General features: G+C 42.9%; 1 protein-coding gene across 1 annotated transcript; it reads right to left on the bottom strand.

The window, feature by feature from the left end:
* Positions 1 to 474: 474 nt before the first annotated feature.
* LOC137398025 (uncharacterized) lies at positions 475 to 5,772 on the bottom strand. The gene is made up of 6 exons (XM_068084125.1): positions 5,666 to 5,772; positions 3,414 to 3,554; positions 1,762 to 1,902; positions 1,325 to 1,465; positions 885 to 1,025; positions 475 to 604 (listed from the first exon to the last, which is right to left on the bottom strand). The coding sequence occupies exons 1-6, from the start codon at positions 5,770 to 5,772 to the stop codon at positions 475 to 477; spliced, it is 801 nt and encodes a 266-aa protein (XP_067940226.1).
* Positions 5,773 to 14,636: the final 8,864 nt, after the last annotated feature.

Here is a 14,636-nt window from a genome sequence, read left to right as displayed (position 1 = left end):
CAAGGCCAGTCGTGCATCCAAAAAAACTTTCCCAGGAAGAAACAACTAATCTGGACAAATGGTTGATCATTATAAACTTGTAGGCATATTTTTAACTTATAACTATATTTAATAATATTGCGTAAAATTTCATTGCACCCATTGATATGTTGGCTAGAGTTTGCAGCAAAAACTGGTTTTTGTGCCAAAGAAAACGAATTATATGCAAAGTAACTTATGAGAGCAGTTTTTAAGCTATATAATGATAACCTAACCCGCAACCCAAATATGTATTAAAAAACTGATAACATAAAAATAATACTCACAACACGTGAAAAAAATCCACAAAATTTGAATCAAATATGTTATAATTTGCTTTCCCAGTTGCATTTTGATTTTGTATTTTGTGTGAACACAACCCATCTCTTTTCACACCAAGTATATTTTGCATTGCTAAGCTAGTTGATATTAGCATTCAAACAATTTTTAGCCGAGCTAAACTTTGACATTCAGAGCATATACTTTTTGCGCCAATGAAGAGAAGCTTTCAGCCACATACGCACTAAGCACATGCAGGCTAAGCACAGATTTTAGCTCTGAAATATTAGGAAATAGTTTTTCGTAACTACCAATGCCAACAATTAGTGGCTGTACCACAAATTTGCAAACTGATGAACCGATTTTAAAAAGGTGCATCACATAATGAAACCACACGGCCTCACAAAGGTTTGTTATAGTGAGACTAGTTTCTTTCTGTGATAGAGGCAGTTACAGTGCGGTGCAGCCTAATTAGGTTGTAAAGCAATCTAAATTTGAGTAACATGTATTGAATTGAACAATCAAGACTGCGCAAGGAGGTTAAAACCATTTGCCAAAGTTTTTTTGTGATACTACTTCATACCTACCTGAGTGAAGATTTGAAGAAGTTGCAAAAACCCATGTCAAGTTTCTCCAGGGAATCCAGGTGTTCTAGAACAACATGACCAGGAAAATCCATCTTACTTTGAGAGAGGTTCAGCTCTTTCAAACTGGGTAGGGCAACAAGTCTGTAACAAAAGTTTCAAAGCTATCCAATGATTTCAAACCAACCTTCAAATTTACTTGTTGTACATCGAAGCAAAATTTTCTACAAGAATGAAATTTCTACAAGATTTACTATTCTTTTATTTGGTTCTACATGTGAACGATCTAACCATGCACACAATAAATAATCAATCATTGAAAACTAATAATCACATCAGATTGATCGTTTTAAATGAGGATTGACAACATTAGATTGACACATTCAGCACTGCACAAAGAGGTTAAAATCAGAAATTATTTTGTGATGATGTTTCACAACTACCTGGGTGGCGATTTAGAGAAGTTAATACTGCGCATGTAGAGCTTCTCTAAGGAATCCAGATTTTCTAGGACAACAGGACCAACATAATCCATTTTGCTGTGAGAGAGGTTCAGCTCTTTTAAACTGGGCAGTGAAGCAAGTCTGTAACAAAAGGTTATAACTTATCCAATGAATTAAAATCAAGCCTTCCAATTTACTTGTTGCACGTTGAAGCAAAATTTTTTATAATTATAAAATTTCTACAAAATTTACTACTCTTTTATTTGGTTCTACAGGTCAGCTGTCAAACCATGCACACAAAAAGTAATCACCCATTGAAAACCAATAATAACGTCATATTGATCATTTTTAAATCAGTATTGAAAAAATTGAACACATTCAGGATCATGCAAAGAGGTTAAAATCGGATACTACTTTTGGTACTATTTCACACCTACCTGAGTGGCGATTTGGAGAAGTTGCAAAAGCGCATGTCAAGTTTTTCAAGAGAATCTAGATGTTCTAGAACAACCGGAGCAGTAGACTCTATGATACTGTAAGAGATATTCAGCTCTTTCAAACTGGGCAGTGAAGCAAATCTGTAACAAAAAGTTCACAATTATCAAATTATCTCCAATCCAGCCTTCAAATTTACTTGTCACACGTTGAAGCAAAAATTGGAAGAAAAGGTTTGACACATCGAATTTCATTCCTGTTCTATTCGCTTCAATTTTAGGCTAGTTTTAAACACGGATACAACAAGTATATTACAAGAATCTTTTAAACAGAGTCTAAATTATAATAAAAATATTATTCCAAATAACATTTACAATTAAATTTCACATTAGTAAAAGTATAACTAAGATTTTTTTCTGCTTTGTTGGTACTATTAACACTAATTTATTTATTTTGGACCACATATTTTTTGTCAAACTTGTCGAGAGTAGATGGATTTTTACCATGTTTTACAAATAATTTATCTTAGATAATTACTGCCTATACTAACCCCTACACTGACTTTTGTAGCTCAGGGTGACACCGACTTTCTCTAGATAAAGTCAGGAGAACACCAGCAAATCTCTGTCCAGTCCTTAAAAAAAAGATCGTGCCAAAAAGTGGCAATATCGCAAAATCATAATATCATCAACTGGCTAGCATTCCCACTGCACAGCTGATACCAGTGGCATACCCAAAAAAACTTACTTAGAAAAAACAACTACACTGAACAAATGGTTCATTATTCTAAAATTGTAGGCATGTTTTAACTTTATAACTATATTTAATAGTATTGCGTAAAAGTTCATTGCACCCATTGATATTTTTGCTAGAGTTTGGAGCCAAATTGGGTTTTTTGTGCCATAGAAAATGAGTTATATGTAAATTAATTTATAAGAGCAATTTATAAGCTATATAATAATAATAACCTAAGCTTGAACGCAAATGTATGTTGAAAACAAATAAAATAAAAAACAATACTCCTATCAGATGAAAAAAACTACAATTTTTGAATCAAATATATTATAGTACGCTTTGCCAGATGCATTCTGATTGTTGCTTTTGTTTGAACACAACCCATATCTTCTGACACAAGTATGTTTTGCACTGCTGAACCAGTTGATATTATTGTAACACACAAACAATTTTTTAGTTGAGCTAAATTTGGAAATTGAGAATATATACTTGTTGCGCCAATAAAGAGAAGCTTTTTGCCACATAAAAATTATGCACATGCAAATAAGCACAGATTTTAACCATGAAGAGATTAGTGGGGAGTTTATCATAACTACTAATGCCAATAATTAGTTGTTGCACCACACATTTTCAAACCGAAAAAACTGATTTTAAAAAGGTACATGTATATCACAAATTGAAACCACACGGCCTCACAAAGGTTTGTTATAGTAGGACAAGTCTCTTTCTATGATATAAGCAGTTACAGTGCAGTGCAGGCTAATTTTTTACAAAGCAACCTAAATTAGGATCTACAAGTAAATTGGGTTTAAGGATTCAAAACTACGCAAGGAGATTAAAATCATGAACTCAGACAGTATTGTTCATAAACACAAACGAGTCTTGCAAAAGTTTTTTGGTGATACTATTTTACCCCTACCTCAGTGAGCATTTGAAGAATTTGCAAAAATCCATGTCAAGTTTCTCCAGGGAATCCAGATTTTCTAGAACAACTTGACCAGGAAAATCCATTTTACTGTGAGAGAGCTTCAGCTCTTTTAACCTTGGCAGTGAAGCAAGACTGTAACAAAAGATTCAAAATTATCCAATGACTTAAAATCCAGCTTTCAAATTTACTTGTTTCAAGAAGAAACTAAAATCTCTACAAGGACGAATTTGCTAATAAGATATTGACATAAACTAATCTACCTAAGTAAAATAAATAAGATCAGCATGGGCTGTAGAAATATTTTACATTGGCTCAACACTCGCAGATAATTGTGTCTATTCGTTTAACCATAGATACAATATGCTCATTAGTTAGCTAGTCACTAATCAGATATGCTTCAAGTACAAGAACAAGTACGTTGACATATTATGACATTGTGATACATAAAATAGAGAAACATCAATCACTTGAGTTACCTTTAATGGTTAATAATTGGCTAGATTTAGCTGTGTTCATGCTCTTTATCAATATCATAATGAAATACTGCTTGTCAGGTAAACGCATGTAATACTGCTTAAAATTACCAAAAACCGTAATTTTATTGCCTAGGCTCTGTATTTTTCAATCATTTTGTAGAGTGAAGCTTTATCAGAGGTGACAATGAAATAGTTGGTGGCACTCTATATAATGATCAGCTCATTAAAATCTAGAGAAAATAAACTTTGCCTTTTGTTGGCAAAGCAATGCTATTTTTGTCAATATTTTGGAGTTTCCTTTGTTCTGAGATACACTAACGCTTTGCTAGCATTTTTTTATTTAACCTAAACTTAGCAATACATCAGCTTGACATATAAACCACTCTTCCACATAATCTTAATTTTTTACTTTTCGATGACATCTTCAAAAACATCTTATATACTGGAAAGCTTGTATTTGAACAAAATCTTCATTTGAATGCCGCCTCAATTGAACTGGCACTGTGGGAAAAAAGTTGAAAAATAAAATGTCACTGTTTACTTTAGCGTCACATTTTTCGACCAGTGATTTGGGTTTCTTGATCTTTAGAAACCCACAATAGAAAGTGATAAGCAAAAGTGTACACAAAATAGTATTAATAATGACTCGGCTACATCAATAAAAATTAATTATTTAGCGGTTGATGTTTGAATCAAAGTTTGTTTATTAAATACAAAGCTTACATTTTTGTAATAACTTTAAAACCAATAGCGTAGACATACTTAATAACTAGCTCAGACTAACAACAGTTATTTTGTTTAATGCAGCAATGATAATTTGACGTATGAAAAAACTATTCCAAATGATAATCGAAACTGCACCACTATTTTGAATGTAACTTGTGTTGAAAGCTTAAGACTATTTTTACACAAAGTTACTCTAAAATTTTCACTTTGCTAATAAAAAATATCTGAACCTTAATATCGACTAGTTCAGCAATGCAGATGAACAGTTGAGATCAGCAGGCACTACAAAATATTAAGCGACAAAAAGGTACAATAACTCCATACAAAATCAGCCATTATTTTAAAATCTGCTAAGCAAACAAAGCAAAATATGTTTTTAATGTTTTTTTATGCATATTTTGGTGAATGGCGTTTATCTGCACATGAGCCAAGCCGAGCTGAGACAGAGCCGAGCCGAGCCAGGCTGAGCCGAGCTGAGCCAGACTGAGCCGAGCCGAGCCGAGCCGAGCCGAGCCTGGCCAGGCCAGGCCGGGCCGGGCCGGGCCGGGCCGGGCCGGGCCGGGCCGGGCCGGGCCGGGCCGGGCCGGGCCGGACCGGGCCGGGCCGGGCCAGGCCAGGCCAGGCCCAGTCAAGTAGAACAGAGGCGGGGCCTACCTGCTATAGAAGCTTGAAAAAAGACTCGGTAAAGATACTGCTCTGGAGAGGTAGCAGAAACCTAATAAAAGCCAAACATGGCTATTAGAAGAGCACGAAGAGCCAATTCAGGATCTGACCTACTAGTCAAAGCACTAGAACGGGTGCTTTTGATCCAAGGGCTCAGAAACCGGTTCAACGCTTCACGACTCCCCAGTACACAGAAAAAAGGGAAGTAGAGTATTTTATTGCTTGCTTGATGGAGGTAGCGGTAGACAGAAGGAGCAGCCCTGTTGCACCTCCAAGAGGAACTAGGTAAACAGGCTAAAGGCTGCAGACGGGCCGAGGATCAGGAGGCCATCTTCAATGCCCTCCGGGCAAAATTCGAGCTATCTACCTGGCACGCACTAAGCCAGCTTAACACCCTTAGACGGGAGGAAGGAACTACACTTCAGTAGCATGCTATGGTGGTCGAAAGGCTGGTACGCATTGTGTACAGAGACCTGCTGAACCATCAGGGGAATAGCATGGCCAAGAAGACATTCTGTAGCTCACTAAGGGTCCCTGCCCTGCAGGGACATGTGTTGGCTGTACACACGCCCACACTGATGCTCACACTGATGCCCACACTAGCTGATGCTGCACGTGTCGGAAATGATTACTTCCAGACTCGAGGAGGCAAGGGCAAACCTATCGAATCTTCGGTGCGAGCCATGGAAGGAAGATCTTCTGACCAGGTAAACCGAACGTTTTTGGAAACCAACATTATTACACAACTAGCCCGGCTAGTTCAAACTTTTGTGGAAAAGGTGGACTGGCTCAGGGGTGGGGACACGCTCGAACCGAAAGGAGGAACCAGCTAGCTAGCTTTATTGAGGTTGTGGCCGACTCGGGCCTGTACGGAAAAACTGCCTCCACCACTCATAACAGGCTTCAGGAAGCGAGGAGTGGCCACAGCAGTAGCTCTGACTACTGACTGTGCCAAGGCCAAGCAACCACAGAAACATATTAACCCTTTGGCGACCGCGAGTTTACGGCTGGAAATTCCCCAGCGCACCAGTGCATTTACTATAGCGATTTGAGCCTTGGACACCACCGCGTAACAACTGCATCAATTTTCATCAAAATTGAAGTAGAAACATAAATTAACATGCATAGGAATGCTGAGAAATTCCTCTACAAGCTGATACTTTTTTCATGTAGCTAGCTTGCATTTGCTTTTCTGCAAAAGTCTCAACTCGTTGAGGTTACGAGTTTTTTTCATTTTTGTACGTCTTTTTCAATTGTATTTTATATTGACTAAAAGCTTTTGGCAATGTTGTATAAACAATTCTTGCATGGATTCATATGTTCGCAAGAACTTGCAAAAAAATTAGTCGTATAAGAGCATTGAAAGCGGAGTTATGAGCTCCGATGTATAGGGGGAGTGCCACTGGAAATGCTCGAGACACCTTGTCCATAAGCAGCACAAGACAGTCACCTGACAAGGTTGCTCCAATTTTCGTCCAAATTGGCACAAAACTGCAAATAAATATGCATCTGGAAGCTGAGCCATTTTCCTGCAGAATGAGATTTTTTCCTCCACATAGCTTGCAAAAACTTTGCAGCTAGACATCTATATATACACAGTTACGATTTTATGCTCTGAATTTTTATGCATTTCTTGAGACTATAGATTTATGTAAAAATTTTGCATGTAAAATCATCGCACAGGTTCATGCATGCTGCAGCAAAATATTAACTGGTTGTGTGCAAGAAGAATTAAGTGGTGAGCCTATATTCACACATTTGGTGAAGCCGCAAAAGACAGGAAGCATCATTTATTATGAGCAGAAACAGCAAACCATAGACTGCTAGATTGCAAAACAATATGAGAACAGAACTCTTTAATTACACTGCTACTCTGAAGATGGCAGTGTGCATCAAAAACAGCACACCAATGCACAACTAATACAATATATTAGCAAATGTATGTACAAAAGCTAGCAATGCAAAGCAGTGAAGCATTTGCAGAAACTAAATAAAATACCATTTGTAAATAAATTTAGTTAGCATGATAAGGATCAAAACATGACTCGCACAAAGATATTCCACAAGTGACTCCGCTGCCAGTGCATTCAGCTTGCTCATCAACGATGTATACAGACAACTGGTGCACATAGCCAGAGACAGCAACAGATAGCAAATAGCTTAATTCCAAATTTAGATCTGTTAGATGGAATATACTGACTGAAGATGAGCCATCCTTTCCATACCAGCAAGCTTTCATCTACAGATATAAATTTGTCAGATAGAAAAAAAGGATAGAACCAGTCGCATGTCATGGTAAAAACATTTTCTAACTTGAAAAATATATTGCCAGCAAGGTTTTTAAAATTGTCAATAAAGTGTAAACTTGCTTCTAATTTTCTTACAATTTTTAAGTTGATTCAAAATCCGCAAAGATAATAAAGGAATGTAGACCAGTATGGCAACATAGAAGGCGTTTTGAGAATACCTATATGCAAAACTAAAAAAACAACTTGCCAAATGTTTATCATCAACAGGCTCCGAAGCATCGCAATGTTTTCGAAGGCCATATTTATTTGTTTCGATAAATGTAATAATAATTATGGCCAGTGTTTAAAAAGCTTTGAGTAATTAAAAACACTTACCTGTTTAAGAATGCAAACTTATACTCCTGCCAGGCTGTCAGCAAAATGTCATTCTTTTGGTTTTAAATCAGCTCCTCTTTGATATCAGTCAATATTCGCCGTTTCAACACCGGCCGTTTCAGTCTCACTTTTGCAATCTAATTCATTATGTTGATTTTGTTTTTTACTTTCATCGTCTTCCTCACATTTTTCTCGTCTGAAATCTGCTTCTTCACTTTAAGACCAGTCGGTATCTTCCTATAAACAAATTTTTTAGCAGCGCTTCAAGTTTCGCGTCCGTTCACGATGATCAGCTTTCCATAAATAACGTCCAACTTTTAACAGCGTGTTCTTTTTGCACATGCGTAGAAGAGAATAATTATAGTATTAAAAAGTAGTATGATATATTTTAAAACTTTTCAAAATATTAATTAAAAAGTTTAAAGTTGTTTTTAAAATAAATAAATGAATTTAAAAAATACCTATCGAAGACTCAGATCTGACGGGCAATTACGAGTTTGGTACGCTGAGACTGCGCTCTCAGCCTGTCAGATTACAGGAACAGTGTTCAAAAGGTTAAAGCCACACGGGGTTCGGTGGAAGCTGATGGATGGTCTTAACCAGCATAGACTAGATCGAGGGAAGTTCGTGCGCAGGAAGGACCTATGGAGACACGAAATTGCTATTCGTGCTTGGGTGAGGCAAGCCCTGACGCTTTCCCAATCCCGGATACCGCCTACGCTCCTCTCTGTGAATGGCAAAGATGTAATCCAAAACAAAGAATAATGACCCCCAAATGCCCTCCACTCAGACATCTAGAACCATCCCAACCTGACCGGACAGTCAGAAGCCTGCCCTAAAAGCGGCAGGACTGGTACTTTCCCTACCTTGGGAATGGCAACCGCAGGAATCACAAACCTACCACAGACGTTAGACGGCCCAAAAGACTGGTCCTACTCCACCGCAGAAAGAAAGTCTTCCAGGCCGCACAAAATATGTCCTGGAAGACCCCACTAAGGCAAAAAGCCCTCAGCCGACCGCATTCCACCTGATATTTCCTCCCATAAAGAATGGAGGGGCGGCCCATCCAGTTTCTCTTAGACATGGGATGCACTGCAAACCTGATGAATAAGCAGGTCTTTAACCGACTGCCTAGAGCCGTTCGAAACCGACTCAAGAAGAGTGACAGCCACAGGTTACTGGCCGACAAAACCTGGCTACCCTTCTATAGGATATTTTGGCTGACAATTCGTCTGAGAGATGTGAGGACTGAGGAGGTCTTTGTAGTCAATCGCTTAAGCAAGGATGCCATACTGGGAATACCATTCTTCATGGCCCATCAGTGTTCGTTTGAGTATGAACAACCGGTGGTCCGAGTGGATGACGGGCAGCTAGTCTGCACAGATGGGCTTTAACGACTGTTACATAGCAAAGTACAGTGATCGGGAAAAGGTGGTTCCAGCCCGGAGGGAGTTGGCAATTCATTGTTGCATCACCGTGAGGAATTATTGCTCTATGGGGCTGATTGAAGGGTTTCTCGACAAAATCTCAGTGGCAAATAGCCACTGAGAGTAGCCACTGAATCAGCCAGGACCCAAAGGACTTGTCATCACCCCTAGTATGAACACGACGGAGTGGCCATTGGATATCTGGTCCGAAGCCACCGTTGGCACATACACGGGGATGGAGACCCCACAAGTCGAGGAAAACAACTCTACTGTACGAAACCTGTCCGACTTCAGCCAATGGAGTGCCAGTTCACCTTATGAAGATTTTTCAGTCGACCCGACCGCACTGTGAGGGGCGACTCAGACAGCGAGGTTGGCCTCCATGCTGAGTCGGTATGCCACCGTGTTCAGTACTGGCGGCGACGATGTAGGTAGGACCTACGAGGTAAAACTTTCCATTCCACTCAAGGAGGTAACTCGTCCAACCTGGCAGCTCCCCACAGGCTCGAGCCAGAAAAGGAGGCGGAAGCTGAAAGACAGGTCTAGGACCTACTCAAGAGGGGCTCATCAAACTAGCTAGAGGAGCCTGAAGCTTTCCCGTGGTGCTGGTCCAAAAGAAGGATGGGAAATAGCGTTTCTGCATTGATTATCAGTGATTGGACACCGTCACTGAGTAGGACGCCTACCCCTTACCCAGGATCGACGACAGCCTGGACGCGCTGTCTGGGAGTCATTACTTCAGCACATTGGACCTGGTGAGTGGGTATAGGCAAGTACCTCTGGATGAGGAAGCACAAGAGAAGTCGACCTTCTCATCACAATGTGGATTGTGGAAGATGTTGCCCTTCTGGATGACATCCGCCCCAGCCATTTTCTAAAGGCTCATGGAACGCGTCCTATATGGCCTCCACTGGCGAATGCTATTGCAATATTTTGATGACATTATTTTCATCACACTGGACTTTGATACACACTTGCACCGGCTGAAGAAGGTCTTCCAGAGACTCCACAAAGCCAGATTAAAACTGCAACCATCTAAATGTGAACTATTGCAGCCTAAGTCTGCTATCTGGGTCACATCGTAAGCCAGGACGGAGTCTCTATGGACCCAGACAAAGAAAAAACAGCCATGGAGTGGCCAGACTCACGCGGAGTGCAAGAACTCCAACAATTCCTCGGGACAGTCGGCTACTACCGACAATATATCTTGGAGTTTGCCACTATAACGCATCTCTTGCATCGACTGCCTGCAAAGGGAGAATCGGGAGATGAATGGAAGGAGAACAGATTGATTTCAACAAGCTCAAGGTCAGTATCAGCATCGACCCAATCTTGGCTACCTAGACTCCCAGAGGCAGTACATATTTGGACACGGATACCATTGGATGTTGAGTAGGGTCTGTGCTGCCCAAAGTACAAGGGGGCTGCGAGAAGGCCATTGACTGCTATGGTAGCATTACCCTCACCCCTCAAAACGCAGTTACTGCGTCACTCGGTGAGAATCGCTCGTGGTTGTCAAGGCGGTGAGGCACTTTTGGCCTTATCTGTATGGAAAACAGTTTCTTCTACAGACAGACCATGCTTTGCTCCGGTGGTTGTGCAGGAGGAGGGAACCTTTGAACCAGGTGGCCAAATAGGTCGAGATCCTGGCGGAGTTCCGCAACATTCTGGGACACTGGTCAGGAACTTGCCTCGGAAACGCAGATGGACTGAGTAGGCAAACCTGCGAGGATTGCTGGCAATGTGCGAGCATTAAGCAGAAGGACGGAGGCCCCTCACGGAAGGAGATGGAAAGGGAACAATAGCCATTAGCCGCATGGGTGCCGACCAGTTGCCTAGATGAGACAAAGCCCTCGCCAAGGCGGGATCGACCCTGGGCAACGTCCCATACCTTGAACGGCCGGCCAGCAACTTGCATGGGACTCCCACCCTCACAGTGGCGGGAATGAACTTGAGTGTCGGTAGTTCCCTTAGGGGCTACCAGCCGCGCCAGGGAAATCAGGACCGAAAGGCGAGCTGGCAAGGCTACATGCCACTGAACAGAGACCAGTGGCCATCATTTACCGTGCCATTGCCACAGCAAAAGATGTGCCAGTGGACCACCTAAAAGTCGGAAGCAGAGAGTTAGATATACTGCACCACATGCTGGGTTTACTGCCCATACGACAGGATGGCATGCTAGCAGCATGTGTGGCCCCGCAGGGCCACGCTTGATGGTGCGCAATCCGCCCCACGGATATGCGGAGACCACTGTGTGGCAAACGCATACCCTGGCTCAGTCTGAAACAAGAAGGATGACAAGCCGCCTTCAGCTGACTCGGTACTGGCCTGACGTCCACAGTCTGACGGCTCCTCAAGGATTTTGAGGTGTGCCGGGCCGCAAAGCATGGAAGGACAACGGCGGCCGGAGTGAAACAAAAGCTCTACACCGGACGGCCTTGGCAGAAAGTGTGTCATGGAACTGGTTGGGTCATTTCTGGTCACGCCAAAAGGAAACAAGTAGGTGCTAGTCTTCACGGACCACTTCACTTGATGACAGGACGCACAAGCACTGCCTAGCGCCACGCCGCCGGTGGTTGCAAATGCGCTGGATGAGCGGGTGTTCTGCTACCTCAGCTTGCAAGAGCAGATCCACACAGACCAGGGGGCGCAGTTTGAGAGACAACTGATGGCCGAACTGTGCCAACTCTGAAATGTGTGAAAAACACACGCGCATCTCCTTACTACCCACAGGCCATTGGGATCATTGACCGAAATAACTGAGGATTCGGAGAACACTTGAGGGTACTTCTTTTGGCCCTGGAACAGGTTTAATGGGATCGGTTGATTCTCTATTTGATGAAAGCATACCGAAGTACTTCCCCTCCGCAACCGGAGAAACAGCCAACATGCTGATGTTGGGATGGAAGCTGAGGTTGCCGGATCTGCTGGAAGGTCACCCCCCATCGACTGAGTTCCTTCCTGCCTACGAGCATGCCCTCAAGGTGAGGCCAAGGCTACAAATGGTACAAGAGGCACTACGACAAAACCAGATAGAAGTGAGAGAGGAGGACTAGGAAAAGCCATTGATGTACGCCCCAGGCGACTGGGTATGGCTCACAAACAAAAGCTAAAGATAAGGAGAAAATCCCAAGCTGCAGGCAAAGTTCATGGGACCACACCAAATCCTGAAGGCTTGGGGAAACCACACATATCTGGTGGAGCAACAGAGTCTATCTTCCATCCAGAGCAAAACAAGGCTGAAGCCCTACCATGTTTGCCCAGTGAGGCTGGGACTAGCCTCTGCCACTCTGGAGCCAAGGAGGGCCCTAACATGAAAGAGACTCGACTCAGCAGGCCAGAGAGAAAGCCGAAGGAAGTCAGGAGCGACCCAGTGCCAATGATACTGCCCTCAAACTGAGAAAAATTGTCGATGGAGGTCGCAAAAAATGAAGACAGGAGACAATTCCCAAAAAAAACTTGATCGGAAATAAAGAAAGAGAGTGCAAATGACCGAGTTCAGTAAAAGTCCTAATAAGAGAAGAAGTTCAGGGAGCACCGGAATCAAACCTGGAGGAGGCCAAAAAAACTGCGACTCTAAAAATCCCATCAACTCCAGAAATCCAACAGCTCCAGTCCGGCACAATCTGAGACCGGTCCGTACAACTAGAAAGCCAGAACGGTATAGAGATGGAGTATGTTACTCCCTGAAATTGTACGGAAACGGTCCGGAGGTGGTATGCCAAAACAGCAAAACAGCCTTCAACGACGCAACCAAAGCTTTCCTTTTAAAGCACTCGTTTTTTTGGACGACTTTAGAGCGCTAGAGAAGATGGATGTCAAAGGAAACACATCATTACAGGATCTACTGACTTCGGTCATGATTAGCTTGAAAGAAGCTGGAGAAGGATGGATAGCCCAATGTTGACAAATGTGGTGGCCTGCAAGGGGGATAGTACAGAATTCAACATGGCATGAAAACCGGACTCTGCCATTCAGGAGATTACCGAGGAGGGAGCGGAGGCACTGCTAGATGCAACCCTCACGGAGGAGGGAGTGGAGGCCCGGCTCAACGAAACCTTGCTGGAGGAAGAAGAGGAGGAGTGTCGGGTGGCTAATAAACGCACAAAAAGGACACGGGTCTGCCCCTTCATCGGCGTTGCTTTCTTCTCCACTGACTGTTGCGATTAGGGAGAGTACGCCGATGAGGGAGCTGGAACCAGAGGAGAACAGGCCCTGAAAAAAGCCAGTAGTGACGAAAATTAAGTATCTGTCTGCCCGGACTGTCATGCAAGTGGAAGAGCAGCTTAGGGACGGAGGTGCCAGATCCGTCAGTTTACGACCAGCACTCGGCGGATTTGCCTTCATGTGCTGCAACACCACACTGTGTTGGTATGTTTTTTTAATAATTGACAGCACGTGTCATGGAACCAGATGCTGGTGCACCACGCTACTCACTAGCAGGGGAAAGTAGAGCCGGTGGTTTATCTGGTCGTCCAGCATACCTTGGAGCAGTTCTGCCAGGAGAACATGTGGGGCTCTCTGGCGATGGCTGCCCACACTCCCACTGTTTGAAGAAAGAGATGCTGCAGCTCACGAAGAAGAGCCCAGCAGGCCGGGACAAAGACCCGTTTCCCGGCCCGGATTTGCCCAGCCTCAACCAAGAGAAGCCAGACGTTCTCGGACCAAATCAAACACCACATGCTGGCCGAGATAGTGGGACGGACTCCTGCTAGCCAGACTCTCCTGCAGAATAAACGCTGCCGAGCCTGGCTGTTGGCCCATGATGCAGAAGATTAGCGAATGCCGTGGAAACCATGCAGACAATTTTGAGGCAGGGACACCTGGAGGACCAAGAGCGCCGGTTGCTGGACAAACTTAAGCGCCTGCGCTACGTAGCCCGCCAACAGAGGCCCTGGCACATCTGGTGCTCTCCGAAGATGTGAATTGGAAACCCTAGTCGCCAATGGGGGAGTGTGTGGTGGATGGCGTCTACCTGCAGCTGAGCCAAGCCAAAGCCAAGCCGAGCCAAGCTAGGCTGAGTCAAGCCGGAGCCAAGTCAGAGCCGAGCCTGTGCTGACCCGGATAAATTTGGCTTTCCAAAATTCTAACGAGCTACATGAAAGGTACAGCGCTATTCTTGACTTGATCGTCACTTCTAAAAAAATTTCACAAGAGAGAAGGGTTAAAATTACAGCTCCATTGTTTTCAAATAAATATTTAATAGAAATTTGTTACCTTTCCTTGTAATTTCTGAACTCAACTTCACGCGTAATGTTAAAGTTTTCCTTCAAAGTCAGCTCCGCCCCTTCGCCTATA

This window comes from Watersipora subatra, chromosome 6 (genome assembly GCF_963576615.1).
Source record: "Watersipora subatra chromosome 6, tzWatSuba1.1, whole genome shotgun sequence".
NCBI classification, from domain to species: Eukaryota; Metazoa; Bryozoa; class Gymnolaemata; order Cheilostomatida; family Watersiporidae; genus Watersipora; species Watersipora subatra.
This window is presented reverse-complemented; position numbering and strand designations above follow the sequence as displayed.